The sequence below is a fragment of the Lichenostomus cassidix genome, chromosome 23, assembly GCF_008360975.1.
Source record: "Lichenostomus cassidix isolate B80296 chromosome 23, HeHo_3.0, whole genome shotgun sequence".
NCBI lineage: Eukaryota > Metazoa > Chordata > Aves > Passeriformes > Meliphagidae > Lichenostomus > Lichenostomus cassidix.
In genome coordinates, this window is record NC_139503.1 from 6,461,820 (window position 1) to 6,482,210 (window position 20,391).

At 50.3% G+C, this 20,391-nt stretch overlaps 1 protein-coding gene and 1 long non-coding RNA gene across 4 annotated transcripts; one reads left to right on the plus strand and one right to left on the minus strand.

Annotated features, from left to right (window-relative positions):
* The first annotated feature begins 1 nt into the window (after position 1).
* LOC146427918 (uncharacterized) lies at positions 2 to 1,469 on the plus strand. 3 transcript variants are annotated; one of them, XR_014856268.1, is made up of 4 exons: positions 2 to 360; positions 441 to 728; positions 965 to 1,167; positions 1,296 to 1,469. It is a non-coding gene; the product is annotated as an uncharacterized LOC146427918 (long non-coding RNA). The 3 variants fall into 3 exon arrangements; XR_014856269.1 differs by lacking the exon at positions 1,296 to 1,469 and having other exon boundaries at positions 441 to 553; positions 965 to 1,153; XR_014856270.1 differs by lacking the exon at positions 1,296 to 1,469 and having other exon boundaries at positions 502 to 728; positions 965 to 1,153.
* PTAFR (platelet activating factor receptor) lies at positions 1,449 to 14,469 on the minus strand. The gene is made up of 3 exons (XM_085081123.1): positions 13,784 to 14,469; positions 9,247 to 9,436; positions 1,449 to 4,960 (listed from the first exon to the last, which is right to left on the minus strand). Exons 2-3 carry the CDS (start codon positions 9,266 to 9,268, stop codon positions 3,837 to 3,839), a joined length of 1,146 nt encoding a protein of 381 aa, XP_084937249.1. The 5' UTR covers positions 9,269 to 9,436; positions 13,784 to 14,469; the 3' UTR covers positions 1,449 to 3,836.
* Between the last annotated feature and the right edge of the window lie 5,922 nt (positions 14,470 to 20,391).

Below are 20,391 nucleotides of genomic sequence, written 5' to 3' on the forward strand. Positions count from 1 at the left end.
AGCCCGGGGCGGGGTGGCGGCGCGGGGCTGAGGGGGGCCGGGCAGGGCTCGGCGGGTGCCTTATGGGAGCTGGGTTCCGCAGCTGCGGCCGTGCTGCGGGTCGGAGCGGTGTTGCTTTCCCGGGGCCACCCTTCTGCTCACCGTCCCAACGGGTATTTAAATGGGGCGGCCCAGGCTGGCTGGGTGCCATCAAAGCCACTCTTTCACCGCACTTCTGAGCCGGGCAGGGGAGAGAAAACAGAACGAAAGGCTGGTGGGGCGACAGCAGGGCAGGAGACATCTCTCACCCGGCACTGGTACGGCAAACATGACCCCGCTGGGGCAATCCGCTTCATTTATTGCAAGAGAAGTCAGAGTAGGGTAATGAGAAGGGTAATCCTCCACCCCTCTCTGCTTGTCGGGCTCGATTGTATTCTCGATTCTCTCCCTCCTCCCCCCAGCAGTGGAGGGGGATGGAGAGTGCGGGGTCACACCCTGTCCCTGCCTCTCCCTCCTCACAAGGGATGGACTCATCAGAATTTTCTCTGCGGCAGCGTGGGGTCTCTCCCACGGGGTCAGTCTTCCAGGAACAGGCAGCTCCACTGCGGGTCCCCCATGGGGTCACGAGTCTTGCCAGCAAACCTGCTCCAGCGTGGGCTTCTGTCTCCACGGGTCCGCAGGTCCTGCCATGACCCTGCGCCAGCATGGGCATCTCCGTGCTCCGGCGTGGGCTCCTCCAGGGTCTGCAGGTGCATCTGTGCACCCCCGTGCCCTCCGAGGGCTGCAGGGGCGCAGCTGCCTCACCATGGGCTGCCCCACGGGCTGCAGGGGAATCTCAGCCCCGGTACCTGGAGCAGCTCCTGCCCTCCTTCTCCACTGAGATCTGCAGGGCTGTTTCTCACGTACTCTCACTCTTCTTTTCTTTGGCTGTGAATTGCTTCTGTGCATTAACTGTTTTTCCTTCATAATTTATGTTATCCCATAGGTGCTGCCACCGTCACTGATGGGCTCGGGTCTGCCCTAGAGCCGAATGGCTTTGGATTCATTGGACACAGGGAAAGCTTCTGTCAGCTTCTGGCAAAAACCACCCCTGCAGCCCTCCCCACCCCCTGCCTCCCCCACTACCACAATCTGGCCCTGCAAATCCAGTACATTAAAATGGTTTGTCACATCACAGCCGCAAAATGGGTGTGTATAAATTTCCCATATGTACGTCAGAGAGTTCAGGGGGTTTTGTCTGGTTGGGTTTTGGAGAGCTCTGGCAGATTTTTCAGATGTTGTTTCCTATCTGAAATTTCTTTTCCCTTCTCTTTTAGCTGGTACAAACTTGCTGAGCCTTTAATTTCACCTCTCACAAGAGTTCATAATGATGGTTAAAAAAAAAAAAAGACACATTGACGCTGTGTCGATATGGTACCAAGGCTTTTCCCTCAGGTATAAATACAGAAAGACGAGAAGGTGGAAAAAAATAAAGGGCAAGACACTTGGGGAACATGCTTTATTTAAAAGTTTTGAGGATCCATTTCATTGCAAAGTAATGCAGAGTAATGCAACGTTTCGGTAAAACCAAGAAAGTAATTCCGGGAACAGAAGTAGCAGCTCAGCCTGTTTTTTAGAAAAGCATTGTTAGTGCCTAATTACTGCAACATCTCCAGAAGTGGCCTCGGGGCTTTTCCCTCTGCTTTTCCTTTTCCTCAGATGCAAGTTTATGTTTGTTCCCTGAGCCCACGGTGCTTGCCATGGAATAACGCATGTTCTGTATCCATGGTAAAGAGCTAGACTGTAAACTCTTACAAGCTTTTCAGGGATCAGTAGATGGCCATGCATTTACCAGCTCTCCAGGTAAAATTCCATTTCATCCAGATGTTGCCAAACTCCATCTGTTCAGTGCTTTAGGGTCTGTGAAATGAGAGCTCCGCTATCGCATAGGGACCAAGGGTCCATGGGGAAAGCAGGTCCCCCCAGTCTGCCAGCTTGTGAGAGCTCCTCTTCCAGAATGTGCCCACACAACAGTGAAGAAGCAGAGGCAGATTCCTCCAGCAAGCCAGGTTTTAAATTACAGAAATTTTTTCCTTCATGTGTGCTGTGGCTCTGCAGATTCAGGGCACATCTTTGAACATGTCTGGGGAGCACGAGGTACTGGTAAGTGTTTGTTGTGGGTGGCCATTACTGGAGCAGAGCCCAGGACTAGGAGGAAGATGCATTATTCTTGTGATCAGACTCTTCTGTCTGGCACTGGGCCTGGAGTGCGGGGCTGGCCCTGGCAATGGCCTTAGAAAAATAAACATCTTAGTTCTTTTCCATATTGGCATAAATAAGGACAAAAGCTGCCTAAGGAGCTCCAGAGGACACCTCTGAAGGATCTCCACTGGATACAGGCAAAGCAATAAAAATACTGGTCTTCTCTTTGGAAAGACTTGAGCTTACCTCTCCCTTTCTCGGGTGGGTGTGGGAAGGCTGCTATCCTGCACATGAATAATTGGTGTCAAAGGTCAGATACACTCTTTCCTGTCATCAACAGACTGGGTAATTTAGGGAACCAAAATCTGTTGTGAAAACAACTGAGTTCATTTCCTTGCCCAATTTCCTGTGCTAGATTGAGCAATTTGGGTCAGAAGAGGAACCCCAAATGTCTCATGACTGGTAACAGAACTGAGCACCCATAGAAAACCACTTTGCCCTGGGCCCCAGTGGACTGCATCCAGCCCTGGGTGAGGGGCCTCCGTTGCTGTTCGAGTGTGTTAATTATTTGTCAAGTGTCCTGACCTAACATTTCACTTGCTGTAGGAGATCAAGAGCTAATCAGCTTCGTTTCTTTGCAGTAGAATTGGAAAGGCTGGAGGAATGAATAATGTAGTGGCTATAACCCTAATTTAAATAAATAACTACAAAGATACAGAAGCATTTTAAGCTTGTTTTTTCTTATCATAATGCCCATGCTGACAGTAGCTTTCTGTTATCTGGAGCCTCCTGAGCAAGACTAGGTGTCCACAGACACATGCAGTCAGTCAGAAATTACTAAACTGAGGGCACAAGGCGACTGACTGGCCAGTTCTGCTCTCACACAGGACGCCAGGGCAGACCATAGTGCCCTTTGGCCATAACCGTGATCTGGTGGAGGAAGGTGGGGAGGGTGCTGAGGCACTGCTAATATCTCTTCCTATCCTTCCCTACTTTACTGACTCAAGATTTGGAAGCACAGATTCATAATAACTACTCCCAGACATCTCTCAAGTTTGGATCCCAGCAGACCATGAGAATCAGTAAGAAGGGATAAAGGAATCAGAGGTGCAGATCTCCTTTGACAGCAGTTGAGGAACTCCATGGACTAAGTCCCTTACAGCCACTCAAGAGCTTCTTCAGCTCAGACTCTCTTCACAGGACCATGTAAGCTGCTTAGAACCTGATGACGCTCACAGCTCAATCTGTTCTTCCAGAAGTGTCTTACAGCTCTCGTACTTGATCCACTGCAAGAGCTGGGCAGATAGAGGAGCAGGGATGGTGCTATCTGGACTGACACAGAGGGTAATTTTGGTGCACTCAGCTTCTAGCTGCTCACTACAGAGGCTCAGTGACACACTTCTTTCTTTCACACTTCTTTAAAGAAGATCATCTGAGTTGTTCTCAGTGCCCATAAGAATGGCAGGACAGACAGAAGGTGCTTTGCTGCCAGATCACTGCAGGTTCCAGTTCTGCCAGTTGCATGTGATAGAAGAAATGTGCATCCATTCTGTCTAATGAGAAAAAGAAAATGTTGAATCCTGGTCCTCCGTTGTGTCCCTTGGTGCCTCTTCTTGAGAAAAGATGAGTGAATAATCCATGCCTCTCCATCTGCAATCAGAACAGGCTGACTGGCCCTAACCAATCCTAATGGCATCCTCTTGGTGAATGGTGCCTTCAATCACCGTGTCTGTTGTTTGCCTGGAGCACTTGCGACTCCCTTTCATGCTTTTCAGGTTTTCTGAAAGATGCTTCTGGAACTTCTTGGTGAGGAAGCAGTAGATGATTGGGTCCAATACACAGTTCGTACTCAAGAGGCACAAAGTTACCTGGTGAGCATCATTGAGCTGTTGGCGCAGCTGACAGTTTTCCTTCTTCCACTGCTCCAGAACAGTCAGGGTCCAGGGCAGGTGCACGATATGATGGGGCACAAAACTTATGATGAACACAGCCAGCACTGTGCACACCATCCAGAGGGCCCTTTGCTTGACATGAGCACTCTTCCGTGGGTGCACTGACTTGGAGAACAGGGTCCTGATAATGACAATGTTCCAGCCTAGTATTAAAAGAAAAATTATATAGAAGAGGATGCAGATGATTATGTGAATGGCGAGAACAGCTGAAACACCACTCGAGGTGTCATAGCGCTCAAAGCATCGTGTGAAATTCTTGGAGTCGATCTCCTCCTGATTAGTATTACTGTCGAAAAGGTAATACAAAGAGCTGCCCACTATTATGATCCAGATAGCTGCTGATAGGTAGATACCTCTTCTCTGGGTGGTCAGCTGAGCAGCTTTAATAGGATTAGTTACAGCTTGGTAGCGGTTGTATGTGATGACCATCAGAAAGGCAACAGAAGAGTAGGTATTAACAAAAAATAAACAGCCAGCCACATTACAGAGGAACTCAGGCATGATCCAGTCTCCATGGTGGTGGTAGTAAACAATCCACATTGGCATCGTAACTAAGAAGAGCAGGTCAGCTACTGTCAGGTTCACCATGAATATCTTGATTTCATTGAGTTTCTTGGTGGGGTAAATATGGCTGAAAATCCAGAGAACATAGCAGTTGGCAACAAAGCCCAGAATGAAAATAATGCTGTAGAAAACAGTGAAGAGGTTGTAGCGAAACTCAGAGTCTATGTGGCAAGAAATGTAGGAATCAGCACTGCCTTCCCCACCATCTTTGCCCTTTCCAGACATCATGGTGTTCAGTGGGCACATCTGAAGCACGAATTTCCTGCTGTACCTTTTCTTCTTACCTAAAAATAGAAAGCATAAATCAAGCTGATTAGTTTGGCACCATTGCTAAGCCAAACCCCACCTTTCATTTTCAGCTGGCTATGACCAAAGAACCAAGGTTCTGCCTTGTTTCCAGCCAGACACTTGCCCTGTCTGCTTGGTTGTCTCTTTGATCTCAGTTCCACACAAACCTCTGTTCATCCAGCATTGTTTGCTGTAGTGAGATCTCAGATCACTCATCTCTAATCTTAAAATACTTTTCCGTATGAGAGTTCTTAGATAAAAATACTCTGTTACTCTGCCCTGTCTCAAGGTTCTTAATCTTTTACTGTAAGAAGGAATGTTTTCTATGACTGATCCTGTCCCTGCATCTGATTCTTCTTTCTTCCCCTGCCACCTCCCCCATTCCCCACCTCTCACCATGGTTCCTGATACTTTTTAACGTGTTCATATTTATTTTAAATAATTCCAGACATGAAACAATATGTGGTAAAAATGTCTCACAGAATCCCAGAAGAGTTGGGGTTGGAAAAGACGTTGGGAAATCACCTGGCCCAGCCCCTGCTAAAGCAGATTCCTCCTGAGCAGGTTGTGCAGGATGGCATCCAGATGGGGTTTGAATAACTCCAGGGAAGGCAACTCCACAGCCTCTCTTGGCAACCTGTTCCAGGGCTCTGTCACCCTCACAACTAAGAAGGTTTTCTCATATTCAGATGGAACTTCCTGTGTTTCAGTTTGTGCCTGGTGTCCATGTCCTGCCACTGAGCACCACTGAAAAGTCTGGCCCTGTCCTCCTGACCCCTCCTGACAGACACTGACAGAGAGGGATGAAGTCCCCTCTCAGCTGTCTCTTCTCAAGGCTGAACATCCTCAACTCTCTCAGCCTTTCCTCATCAGAGAGATGTTCCAGACCCTTCATCATCTCTGCAGCCTCCACTGGACCCACTTCAGGAGTTCCATGTCTTTCTTGAGGAGTTCAGTTCTAGACTGAGGAGCCCAGAAGTGGACAGAGCACTCCAGCCTTACCTGGGCTGAGTAGAGGGGCAGGATCACCTTCCTTGTCCTGCTGGCTACAGTCTTCCTCATGCCCCCCAGGATGCCATTGGCCTTCTTGGTGACCTAGAGGGCACGCTGCTGGCTCATGAGAGTCCGCCAGTACCCCCAGATCTTTCTTGCAGAGCTGCTGTCCAGTAGGTCAGCCTCCAGCAAGTACTGGTACATGGGGTTATTCCTCCACAGGCACAGGACCCTACACTTGCCATTGCTGAACTTCATTAGGTTCCTCTCCAGCCTGCCCAGGTCTGGACGAATGGCAGCCCAGGGCTACTGTATCACCATTCCTCCCAGTTCTGTATCCTGAGTAGATTTACTGGGCATAGGGTTGTTTCCAGTCACCATCTACTTGTTGTTTTTGGACATTTTCCTGCTTACACTTGTAGAGACTGTGTTTATTTCCTCAGCTTCAGGTCCCAACATCCCCTTCACAAGCCACCAGACCTCTCAGTTGTTGTACTTAGTGAATGATGTAAAAGATAATTTGTGGTACATTGTTAATTCTCGCCTTGGAGTATCTCTCTTAAAGTATTGGCTGTTGCCTGTCATAATTTTGAGCTCAAGTCATCAAACCAACCTGACTCGCTTCTCCCTGTCCCATTTCTTCATCAGATGCAAGAGGCAGCAGCAGAAATTCTGCACTTCCATGTCAGGCGGTTGGCAAACCTGTCTCTACAGAGATACTTTCAGGCTTTGGTATTATCAGTCTCCATCTCAGTGGGGATTTCTTCAACTCTTGCCTACAGTTTGAAAATATAGTCAGTCCATCCCTGGAAGGGTCCAAGGAAAGGTTGGATGAAGCTTGGAGTAACCTGGTCTAGTCGAAAGTGTCCCTGCCCATGGCAGGGGGTGGAATGAGATGAACCCAAACCAGTCTGTGGTTCTATGACTCTATATCAAATTTCTGCATCTTCAATATTGTACATGTCCCTGTCTCAGTTTTGTATGAGTCCCGTCTAGTCCCTTGTATACTATAACCTACTGCTTTTACCCGTCACAGGACAGGAGCCCAAACTGCTCCCAACGCTTGTGCTGTTCTCCCTCATTTAAACATTTGCACATTTGCAATTTTCCTCTGCAAATGGGGAAGTCAGCTGGAGATGAAGCTCACTCTCCCTTTTTCCAAGCAAGCCTTGGTACTGCTTTTCAGTCATTAGGAGAGGAAGGCAGCAGTCATCTTCCTGAGGGTCCTGTCCTTCCTCACCTCTCACAGGTCCCCTGAAGAGATGACAACTACAGACTTGGACCTTCCCAGGCAGCTGCATGCTGGGCAGTGCTGGGTTCCAAGTATCCTTAAACTCAATCTTCCAGCCAGGTCTGTGTGGAATGGGCATGCAATACTGCCAACTCCCAGCAGTACTGGGAGTTGGCCCATGTACATGTGTCACTGGGAGGTGATACATGCATTTCACCTCATCCACCTTGATCTCTGCCACCCTGCTGAGAACCCCCTGGTCTCCAAAGGGCAGTAGATTATGCAGGTGGTGGTAGCCAGGAGGATGGTCTAGGACGTCACACATCAGGGTCTGGTCCCAGAGTTTGGCACATCCCTGTGTCACTCACTGCTGCCATATAGAGGGGATCCAGAGAGGCAGGGCCTGCTCTCTGTCTCCTGTTCTCCTTTGATTCATGCAGAACACAAGGCAAGTCCTGGTCATCTCAGGGATCAGCTTCCACCCCCTCATCTATGATGGATGAGAAGTGGTAATTGTCACAATGTGGCCTTGCATCACTGTTTGTGTCTCAGCCCAGCTCTGCCACCCTCTGAAGGCCCAGCTCTACTGAGGAGATGTGCCTGGTGGCAGGATTTGCATCTCAGCTTGGGAGGGCACCACACAAATATGGACATTCAGGGAAGGGGTGAGACTGTGCAGAGGCAAGACAAACTAGTGAGGAGTGTTATGTTTGATACACTAGTCTGATGTTAGAATAAGGAATAAAAACCCAAGAAGTCCTAATAACCTAATTGTTAGAGAACTCCTATTTTTTTTCCCAAACCTGCATCATAAACTCACACTGCTGTGACTTTTGCAACACCAGCAAATAGTTCTGGTGCTTAGGGCTGGAATCTTTGCAATGAAAGGTGCTCTATTACTGTGGTACCAGACCTGAGTATGCCAAGAGTGGGGGGGAAAAAACCCAGGTAATGTATCTCTCCAGCAGGATTCATGAGGAGGAGAGAAGTGCCCACATCCAATACATGGGCACAGCTGTTGTTCACGAAGTCCCTTCAGACAGTGCTCCAGTTCACCCACACCTCCATTTCTGGTACTTCACAATGTCATGGTGGCCTCCAAACTTGGCATAGGAGCTCTGGTGAAGTTTACTGGTCTTCAGGCTACACACCAGCTGCCAGATTTAGCAGATGGGATGGAAGGGAGAGTGAACATGCATGTCCCCTCCACAGCAGAGTCCTGCACAGAAGGTCAGCATGAGCCACAGGGACGTTCTCTGAAATGGAGAGGTGAGTGTGCAAACATGCTCTTTGACTGCTTCCCATCTGCTGAAATCTCTTGCAAAGGTGGTCTGTGGGAGATGGCAGTGCCATGTCCTGGCCCCAGCAGCACCTGGTAAAGCTCACCTATCTTTGTGTTAGGAGGCTGTGTTGTGCCAGTGCCAGGGTCCTGCAGGGAATCACAAGAGAGGTATTCTTCCCTTCTCATGAGCCAAGTGAGATGTTCTACTAAACACGGCTAGAAGGGAACATAGCACCAATTCCCTCTTCAGCCTGAGGAACCCCAGCTCATGTCTCTGTATGCTTGTGAATGCTCTGAGTCCCGGGCTCTGGAGTGCTGTGTGGGGGCTCTTACTCAGCCTGTCCTGTTGATGCAGTTCCCCTTTCTCTGAAGCCTGTTCATACTGCCTGTGCCCACAGAAGAGCAAGCAGGCACCATGAGCAAGCCACCACGGCTGGCTGTGGATCCTGTTCTCTGCTGCAGCAGCCTGTAAAGCACGTCCAAACCCCCTGAGACCTCCAGCCCAAGCCACTGCCTAGTCCACAGTGCCCCAGCCAGTAATCCCCGTTGGTTTGTACCATCAGCTCCACTGGATGCAGGGCTGAAGGTGGAAGTTACCAGCTGAACAGCAGAGCATGGCCAGGACACCTGTTGATCCTGCTTCCAGTCTATAGACTCTCCCATGGACCATGCCCTTCCAGTCAGGATTTACTGGCTTATAGATGCAAGCAAGCTGTGCCATCAGCAAGTGCATATTCCAAGAGGAATAGTACTAATAAAGTATATTTTCTGCTTACCGGAGTTGAAAAAATTCAGCATACTATGTCCATCTTCAGCCTTAGTAGCAGTGGGGGTTTCACTGAGGATGCTTGGCTGTCTCCCTGATGTTATTTTCCCTGCCCTGGGGCTGGACAGTCTCCGCACTGGCAGCTCTTAAGAGCAGGGCACCAGAATGGGAGAAACAACTGTAGCATGACTGCAGAGTCACTAGAGAAGAGGAAATGTGTGACATCAGCTAAAGGAAATGAGAAATAAAATAAGCTGTAGAGGAAAGACAATTAGCTGCCGCAAAGGTCTGGAAAGTCCTTAAGGCTTTTTCCTCAGAGTATCTCTGCTTCTGATGATCCTGAAAGAGGGCAAAGTTGGGAATTTCCTCTAAAGGCAGAATAGGAATCCACTCCGTGTCCCCAGTTAGATTTGGGATTAGACAACTTTTGAGCATCTTCTTCCCAAACAGATGAATGGCAAAAGAGCTTCCACTTAACTTCCAGGAAAGGAAGAGACAGGAAACTCATATGTGAACAGACTCATTCCCTAGCAGTCTCCTTCACACTTGTGTTGGAGCTAATCAGACCCAGGGATTCAACCATCCCAAGTCTCCTTTTATCTCAGGGATCTTCAGCAAACGTTGATACACCACAGCAGGGCAGATCCTCACCTGTCCCATATGGCCACTATTACCTGTGGCAGCCTGAAACTCACTCAGCATGGCGATGCTGTTGGTGGGGTGCTCAGGGAGACACCAGTGACAAGCAAAGCTGCACACATTTCCCAGCCAAGCCATGAGTCCCAGGCTGTAGCTCCCATGACAATGGTTTACCTGCCCTCCATGCCCTCCACTGCTCTTACACCTGCATGTAGCACAGATGTGAGCTCAGAGCAAAAACCTCACACCTGACACACCTACAGGAAGCAGAGCCCTGAATCTAGTGCTTGGGGTCACTGTGAAACACACTGGAACAGAGCCACAGAGTCCATCATCAGGACAAAGGGGTGTCTGTGCCTGCCACAATGCTGCTGAGGAATGACATGGGGTCAAGAAGCAGCAGAAGAAGGAGCTCCTCCGGGAAGGCTGGGAAAATCTCCCCTGGCTCTTCTCAGAAAATGCCACCTATGGGAAACATTCCACAGAAGGTCGTGGCCATGTCTGTGCTATGGGGGCACCAGAGACCCCCATGGCATGGCTTCATGTCCTGGGAGCCACAGGGACAGCCTGAGGATTGTGTGCCCTGGGCCTCACCACGGAGGACACCAGCCAAACTTCTCCAAGTGCAAGGAGCTGGCACAGACCTTGGGGCATTTTTATGTCACACTTTTAATGTTGAGCTGGTGAGCTCTGGCTCTGAGCTGCGATATGGCAATCTCCTCATCAGCGGCGGAGATGGGCCACTGACAGAGGGGCCAAGGTGGACTGCTGCTCTACACTGGCTTTTGGCTCACCTGGCCTCAGGCACCTGAAGACTCTGGGCTGCACAGCATGGGGGCAGCTGGCACCATGCCAAAACCCACCCACTGTCCATGCCAGTGCCTGCATGTCTCCAGCCAGGGGCAGCCAAAGGCCCAGCACCAGTTTGCACTTCTTTGCCTGGGTCAGCTCTTCCCTGGCTCTTCTGCAGAGCCAGCAGGTAGCCTTTCCCGGGGCCACTACAGAGGGAAACACCTGGTATGCACTTCAGCACACAGCTCTGCAGGTGTGCATCCAGGTGCCAGGCAGCCTCCAGGAGCCCCAGTTGAGCTCCATCCAGGCTGCACATGTGCAAGTGCTTTGCAAACTGCAGGACAAACTATGTCCTGCTGCTCTGATCCCTGCTCAGGGAGAGCTCCAAGGCAACCAGAAGTCCACGGACACCACAACTGGCACCACAGCTGGACATGTCTGAGCTGCTGTGGGGTCACTCCACTCCCCCATGACAACAGCACAGGATGGCCAAAGTATTTGGAAGCGCCCTGAGCAGAGTGGAGCCCTTGCAACGTGAGGGAGCCCCACAGCAACAGCACCACATGGAATGGGAACCTCAGCAGGGTGGGCTGCACAGGGGGTTGGCTTGTGGAGCAAGGGACAGCCAGGCTCTGTCTCTGTCAGGCCACGTCAGAGTGAGCTGAGGCTCCTGCACTGATGCTCCAGAGCTGTGCTAGGGTGGAGGCTCCTTTCCTCTGCCACCACCCATTCTCCCTCCTTTCCCCTTCCCATCAGCCACTGTAAGGATGAAGGAACCTGACCCTTTGTGGATGAGACAGAGCCCCAGCTGAGCCCTTTATGCTGCTTCTGGAGGTTTCAGCTTCTGGAGGTTTCAAGACCGTGCTACAGAGGTTGGCTGGCAGCCAGCCCATGGCCCTGGGGAGGGAAGCCAGTGATGTCAGGGGCAAGGGGAGTGCTTGCAGGGGATGTAGCAATACTTGACAAATCTTGGCTCACTGTCCTGCCACAACCCAGCCCTTAGAGGAAATGAAAGCCTAGAGGGTTTTGGGCTGGGGAGGAACCTTCAGAAGTCTGCATCCTTCCTCTGTTCAGCCCTGCTGTATGGCCATTCTGCATCAGCAGGTCCCATTGCCCCCGTACTGTGCCCACAGCCAGCTCCTCCCTTTCACTCCCTTCCCACTGGGGACCCTCTTTCCCTGCTCTCCTGGCACTGCTTCCCATTTCTGAGGGTGTAACTTTGAATCCAGTATTAAGATGGATTTTGTCAGTGGAGGCTGGACTCATTCAGCACGCCTGGCAGTCTGACTGGCCTGTGCTTGATGCTATTTCCTGCTCTTCCTGCCCGGGGGATACACACATCAACTGACAGCTCTGATGGCCATGCGAGGCTGAGTTGAGAAAAAAAAACAATCTTGAATATGCCTTTACTTTCATCAACCCCACTTGCAACCTAATAAAAAATAAACTTCTTTTACTCTGATTCCCATGGACTCTGTAAAGGAGCACTGATAGTCCTTCAAGTTGTTGTACTTGCTGGGTCTCAGAGCTGCTGTTCCAAACACCCCTGTCTGGGGATAACCCCACACAGGCTGACTGTTAGGCAGTGGCTGTTCCCCATGGGTTTGTCACCCAGCAGCACCCATGCTGCCATGGCAGATGCCCAGTGTCTCCTGTAAGTACCACCTGCCTCTACCATGTGTCCTTGGGGTTGTTTCCTTCTTAGACGGAGGCTATTAGCAACATACTCGCTTTGGATAACCATATGTAAATTTTGGAGGGATCAGAAACTCTTGGTTTTATAAGCAAATATCCAGAGATCTCTTCCCAAGGCAACTACACTGTGTTATCAAAGAGCTCTCCAAGGAGTGCAAATTGAGGAGGAGAATCTCAGCCAATGGGTCTATGACTGCCCTGTCAGTGACACAAGCAGCAAAAAAGGACAAGATGAAATACCAGCATGGAGCTTGTGATGCCTCACAGGTGATGGTACACAGGTGAGCTTGGTCCCTGCTGGTTCCAGTCCCCAGGACATGTTCTTGAGTGCCAGGATGGGTCTTTGAAAAAGCATGAAGTCCTTTTGAAGCCCGCAGTACATGCTGAGCTGGTGCTGAGAGTTATTGTCTGTGAGTTCACACTACTCATGTAACACTCTGCAAAATTTTCTTTTGCATGTTGCAGGAAAGAAATACTGAATAAACTCAGCTTCCCCCATCATGAGCCCTTCAGAGCTGAGCAGTGTGTCCCCACCTTGTTACCAACCCTGCAGGAATGTGCCCTGGAGCTGAGCTTGCTCAGCAGGAAAACACACCAGCCCATCAGCCAGAAGCCACTCCTGGGGCTGTGGCACTCCCTGGGTACTTTCTGAGAGCTGTCAAGGTAGGACATGGCTTCTGCTACTGGCTGTCCCATTGGGATTGCTCAGACTGGCAGAGAATGTCACTGCTGGTAAATGGACAGCCTCACCAGCAGTGGGTGCGCAGGGAGCAGGGCAGCCTCCAGCTGGACTGGACAGAGGGGTGAGTTCCTGGGCCCCTGTGTCAGGATTTATGTGCTACAGCCCCAAGCTGTCACAGCTCTGCTGGAGGCCAAAGCCATGTCCTACCTGAGCTGCCACAGCTGGGACACTGCTCCTGCTGCTCCCAGCTGCAGGGACACCTCCTGCCACAGCTGCCAGCCCTCTGCCCCATCCCCCTGCCCAGCCTGGGAGGGGCCATGTATGAATGGGATGAGGGTCCTGGCCTCCTTGAGAGGCTCCAAGCATTGCCTCCCCTTCCTTGCAGGAGGAAGGTCCAGGCAGAGCTCCTCACCTTGCTTCACAGCATTCAAGCAAAGCCAGGGTTATTGTCACTCAGAGGTGGAATGGCCCGCAGGCCTGACTCCTGCTGTTGCGATGCACCTCATCACCTGATCCCTACTTGCTGGGCCTGGGGGAACAAGGAGTGTCTTCCCACACCCAGATTGAGACGATGAACATGTATCTGCAGCCCTTGGCACTGTCTGAGATGCCATGGCTCAGAGATTCATGGGGGATGTGGAGCCAGCCCATGTCCTGAGGTACTCATACACAGAAGGAGCTTGTGGAGCTTGGGGAGGAAGGCCTGGGAGAGCAAGAAGAAGGGAAAGGAGCATCTTACCTTGGGGTCACAGAGCACCTGCTCCAGCTCAGTCACAGACCCCAGCCCACCGGGTCCCTGCTGCAAGTGGAGACACCGGCAGAGCTGAGCCATCAGTGTGGTCCTGCCCGGGAAGAGGCTCTGGCGGGAAAGAGGGCGTAGTGCTGGCTCCCAGGTGAGTGACTCACTTCCCTCTTGGCGCTTGTGACATGCTTAGCCGTGCCCTGGCTGCACCCTGGAGCCTGACACCAGTTCCTGTGGTCCTTCCTTGGGCAGGCAGTGGAAGGGACACAGTGGTTGAAGCTCCATCATGGTCAGGGGCTTGTCACACTCCTGTGGCAACTGGTGCCTCATAGGCCAGAGGTGGGGTAGCCCAGCCCTGGAGCAGCTCCAGGTCAGGGGTACTCCCTGGTCAGCCCAGAGCACAGAAGTGGTCCCAGCTCAGGAAGGGGGGACCAGCGCTCCCACCAGATCTGTTTTCTGGGCTCCTCATTTCCCTCCAGATCCTAGGGTCAGGAGGCAGCACAGTGAGTGCTTGTTCCAAGGCTTCCGTGAGAGGTGGAGATTCAGCAGGCAAAGTGCCAGGAAGGGCACTGCTCTGCTGTGGGAGTCCCCATATCAGAAAGCATCAGCCAGAAAATACTCCAGACTGTGGCAGCTTGTTCCTGTACCCCTTCTGCAGCACTAAAAACCACCCTTGGTTCTTGTGCTCCTTCAGCCTGGGACGAAAGGGTGGTCAGGCACATGGGGGATCACTCCTTCCTGCTGCTGCTGGCACTGCTCTGCCCAGGTTCCACAGGGGCTTTCCCCAGAAATGTTCTGCGGCACTGGTATCAGGTCATGGGCACAACATCCGCCTGAGTCACTCATGGTATAACAAGAAATCACATGTGTTTCTGTCTGCTCCCTTTACACCCTGTGGGTTGTTTAACAAGGAAATGTTGTTGGGGTTTCTTTGTTGGTAAGAATTGGCTCTGATTTTGGCAGGAAAGGAAATGTGAGGCTTCTAAGACAGTCCTGAAGGGCAAGACAGTCACAACTTATAGTTGCACAAAGTACCACTGCCTGAAGGAACTGGCTGTCTGCATGCCCTGGAGCTCTCCAGGCATGCAACTGCAGAGATGCAGCAAACATCTCAACTTCCTAACTGAACAACCAAGCTGCAACAGTTTAAACTATGGCCTTTCCCAGCACAGAAGTTTGGCAGCCAGGTTGTGAATAAGGCAGCCAGGGTCTGCCAGGAGCACAGCCAGAGAATGAGGACAGTTAAATGTGCCCTCTGTGTCAGACTGCACTTGGAACAGCAAGGGCAGCTTGAAAGGGATGTGGAGAACTGGAGAGGCAGAGATCTGGCACCACAGATCTGAGCTTGGGGCACAGGCTGGAACAGCTCAGAGGCAGTGAGACCAACTGATCACTGCCTACAGCTGCTGGAAGCAAAATTGCAGAGGACAGCCATGAACTATTCTCAGTAGTGACAAATGGTGTGACAATAGGCAACAGCCACAAACTTGGGATGCAGAACAGTCAGAAAGGATGCCAGTGAAATATTTTCACTACGAGGGGTATTCATCCCTCTGAGACAAACCGAGAGAGACCAGGGGTCTCATCCTTATGCTTGCCTAGATAAAGCCCCAGCTAACCTCACCTACCATTAGTGACAGCCTCACGTCAAACACAAGATCAAATTAAAGACCTATAGAATTCCTTCCCCAAAACATTCCAGTTCTGTGATTTGAACTGCAATAATCACACTGGCACATGTGTCAGTGTTACTTTCCTTTACAGGTGCCCGCCCTGTAATCAAAACACATTCCTGCAACTGTGTTCCACCCTGAAAAAATGTTACAAAAGAGCCCACGGAGTGTCCCCGCTGCTGCAGAACAGCTGATTATCCCAAAAAGGGAATGCGAATGCAGCAGGCAGCCAGCGATGCCAAGAATGCCTCCCAGAGCCCATGTAACGGCTTTGAATGGGCTGCAGCAGAGCTCCGCTACAAAGACCTAATTGCCCCAAAGTATGTATCAGTAGGTCCGAAGCCCTCCAACTGGTGTGACAGGGAGGCTTCATCACAGGAAGGCTGCTGAGCCTCCACAACGAAGCAGGCAGCTCACTTACATCCCAGATCAAAGTGTGCATGGGGGTCACTGCAGTGCTGAGATCAGAGAGGGATCCCAGCCTAAAGGAGCAGCACCCCCAAATATCTGCCCATTCTGTGCACAACACAAAGGGCTGTGAGAGCTGCACCTGCCAAGGAGCACAAGGAGGTAACCCAGATGGAAAGGCTGGAGAGCCTCATAAGCAGGAGATGCACAGCCAGGAGTTCTGGAAAACAAAGCTGGGGAGGTTTCCGACCCAACCAGTGCAGCCCTACGCAGGGCCAGGCTGAGCACGCTGTACTGGGGCACAACACAGGGGGACAATGCCCTTTTTCTGGTGGTGAGAATGTTAGAATATTCTTAGTTGGAAGGGACCCCCAAGGATCATTGAGTCCAATTCCAGGCCCTGCCCAGGACAGTCCAGTAATCCCACCCTGTCCCTGAGAGCATTGTCCAAACACTTCTGGAGTACTGGGAATCTTGGAGCTGTGACCCCTTCCCTGGGGAGCCTGTTCAGTGCCCCAGCACCCTCTGGGACAAGAACCTTTTCCTGATATCCAACTTAAACCCACCCCAACGTAACTTCATGCCTTCCCTCAGGTTGAGGGAATCCTAGGAATGAAAAGCTCAGCTACCAGAGCAGAGGAGGTCTGGCTCACATTGCTGTTTGCAAAAGGAAAAGGAAGACAAGACAACATCTCTGTAGATAACACATAGCTATCACCCAACTCTTTCTGACGGAAACTTTCTACATTAAGGCCAACCTCTCACAGTTCCTCTCCAGTTTCAGTTGTTTTAAGACAAAGACTAGCAAAAGAAACTCATCTGGAAAGCAAGTAAAGCACAAGCCATTGATGCCTCCCACCTGGGTCCGTTCATTGAGCACGTCACTGGCTGCAGTTAATGCCCAGAACTAGTTATGCCCTGAAATACAAATGGCATACAGTGAAAGAGCTGTTTCTGTCCAGGGAGAAGGGGTTGATGATGAATTCAGAGCACATCACTGTGTTTGCCAAACTAAGATAAATGTTAAGTAACACACTGGTTTATGTCTTATCAAGAATAGATTTAATCTCTGGCAGATCCCACAGGTGATAACGTGGTCTAGCCTCTACTGAATAGCTTTGCTACCTGGTGAAATCTAGATCTCAGCTTATCTACACACTCAGAGGATCCTCCATTCTCATTCCTGAACTGCCCAGTAGCACCAGACAGGAAGGTTGTGCCCCTTTCCTGTTGTAGTGTGCTTATGCTGTTCTAGAGACTTCTCCCTAGCAGAAACCTGTACCATCCCATGCTGTAATCTTATTGATTTACCCCTTTCTTCTCCCTGGCTCCTCCCCTCTGGCTTCCCCTAGTTGGTTCTTCTGAGTAACCATGCCTCTGTTCCCTCTCCTGATAACCTGCTGAGAGAGCGGAACTCACCGTTCACCATCTTGGCTTTCCAGCACCCCGAATCCTCCCCTGCCTATCTGCCCCTCTCCACCCTCCTCTGACCCTCAACTGTGGACCCAAATAAATCCCTGGAAACTTCAGATGGTGATCCTGAATTTCTTCTATCGCCACACCTTCACGGAGTCTCGCGTGCCCCGCAGCTCCACTGCTTGCTACAGCCTTGTGTCTGCCTGGTGTGTTCTGGCCATGGGCGGCTCCCTCCACATTGCGGCGTGGGGTGGCCGCTTGTGAATCGTGATACTGCGTTGCCGCACTTTCCTTTTATCCGTGTGTGAGTTTTTTCTGTTGCAGTTGATCTTTTCTACTCTCAGACACAAGAAACCACATACTTTGCAAAGGTCCTTCCCCATCCCACGAGTGCTGAACAGCAGATACACCCTTGCTGAGTGCATAGGAGGGGAAGGCAAGCTCCCTGCCTCAGACTGGAACAAAGAGCTTCAGAAGTGACCTCTGGACACCCAGAAAACAGAGCTAAACTTTAGTCAGCCCCCCTGTACATTTTGTGTGAACTAGACACAGAGGAGGAGTTGTTTGCACAGGAAACCAAAGCCAAAACCCTACTGGAAAGGCACTTCTGCAACTCCCTCGTACTTCTCCTTCTGAAAGAAAACAAAATTACTCCTCATTCTCAGCAATGCATTTTCTTGTCCTGCACATTAAGGACAAATAGTTGCGTTTACTTGTGGGAACTGACAATTAGCCTGATGAACTCACAGACTTCGACCTTGACACAATCAGTTTGTATCCATGAGAATTCTACTGTCAACAGAAGCAAGAAGCAAAAACGAGAGGAGAAGCTGCAGCTGCAAGAGGGAGTGTGTTATTTTCTAAGAATGCGTGCTTATTATAGGTGAGCAATAATATTGTAATGCAGTAAGTTAGTAGCCAATGAACATGTAACGTGAATGCTAAGAAATAGTATAAAAGAGACTTTGTAGTAATAAAGATGTTCTTTCTTTGCTTGGAGTCATTGGTGTGTGTCTGTATGTGAATGTGATGTCTGTCTCAACAGTGACATTTATTGACCCAAAAAAAGCTCCAGTAAGGAGCTAGAGGCCTAGAGATTCCTCTACACATCTGTACTTCTTGAAATTAAACAATGTTCCATTCAATCAACTCCACTGCCATGACACACATGGCAGGGGCCAGGTGATGGCCCAGCCTGCATCTGTAGGTATCCACATTGTGCACTCACTTATTTCCACCCTGACAATTCAAACCAGTTTGCTTCTACAAAGGATACAAACATCAGAATTAACCTCCCATGTTCCCTCCAGTGGAGCAGAGAAATACCCAGCAAAGGCTCAGGTACTGCCCAAGCCCCCTGGCAGATGGGAAGCTTCTCAGGACTTGGCTCAATAGATAAGACAGGAAAAACTGCAAATTCAGGCACAGAAACATATCATAGGCAGGGCAGGAAGCCAAGGAAAAAAGGAATAGCTAAATTGAGCATGAAACAGCACTGTTGCAATCTACACATTTCACTGTCCCAATCCAGCCAGATCCAGCTGAAAACAATGTGTCCAAGCAGCAGCCCATGGACCTAGCTAGAAATATTTTCAGAGGTGAAGAAGAGGCAGACAGACTGGAGGGGCAGCATGTCCTCTAGGCATTGAGAGACCGCAGTTGCAAACACTGATGGTGTGAGCTGCTACCCAGCACTGCTCGTGTCTTCCAACCAGGGAGCAGAGGAGGTTGCGTCTGAAAGGCAACACCACAAGTTAGCTGATACTTCCCTCAGAACACATGTCCAGTCACTGCCTTGACAAGGAAGTTGTCCTACCAATGCATTCCCAGTTACTGAAGGATCAGCTTCTGCACGTAAGAAATTTCAGTGTCTGAACAGTTCAGTGTCTCCCAGACCTGTCAGCCCATCTTAGTCTGCTGCCAGTTAATGTTGGGCTCATGTTCCACCCAGGTATCACCAACATGTTACTTTTAAAGCAATGTCTTGCCCCTCTGGGTTCATCTCAAGTGATCTATTTAGCAGGTTACGCCTTGAAGGTGAAGAAACTACATTCCCGTGTTTATGAAGAAAATAGGAACAGTGTTCTGCTGCGTAAAGGGCTATTTAATGTATAAAGCACCAAAATAACTTAGTTTTATAAGGGAAGGACATTTCACTTTACATCTGGTCACACAGACCAGTATACAAGAGGAAAAGAAAGTGAGTGGAAAGCACCAGGCTCCCTTCAGCAGGTTCAGCTAAGTCCTGGTCCCATCAGGAAGCACTGCCTTCCCTGGGAGCTGCTCTTCCTGTAGACACAGGTAACCCAGCTCAGTCATGTCGTTCCTCCCCAGCAGGCAGGAATAGGAAGCAGTTCATCAAAACTGGAAGAGCTGGGACACAAGCAGCTGGAGGCTCCTCTCCTGGGGCAGCAGAACCAGCCTTCCCAGACTGAGCTGTCACCAATGCCTGAGATACAAGCAGCAGTACAAAGCATCACGCCTACTTGAAGAGGGCATGTATGAATGCAGTGCATGAGTTCAAGCTCAAGTGACAGGACTTGGCTAACAGCAGGCAGGAGGAAGAAAAGCATGATCCTTCATGGCAGCAGCTCCCCACAGGAGCTAAGTATGGGGGAAGGCCATGAGGACAGATGGGAAAAGCTTGCAGAATGGTCTCCAGAGGAATCTGTCTGGCACACGTGAGTCTGTGGCACATTCCATTTTCAACACCTTTAAACAGCTAAGAATCTCTTTAAAAATTTCCACCACAAAGAAAGCAGGAATTTAAAAATCTGAAGTTGCGAGTTTGAGCTCACCCTAAAACTCTGAGGAGTCATGCTCCTCACAGGTGCACCAAGTCACGCTCCCCCAAGGCCCAGCCACAAGCTCAGTTCTCAGCACAGATCCTGGCACACCTGCCTCCACCCAGGCAACATTTCAGGAAGAGACATCTTCTCCCAGCCTCCTGGGTGCCACTCTGAGGACGGTCACTTCAAAATACAAACTCGAGCAGACACTGGGATGGCAGCAGACCCTTACTGGGAAAACATTCATGCTGAAAAGCAGCACTACTTCAGTGGCAGCACTCCATTCACACTCTTGCTATTGCTTTTTTTAATAATTCCA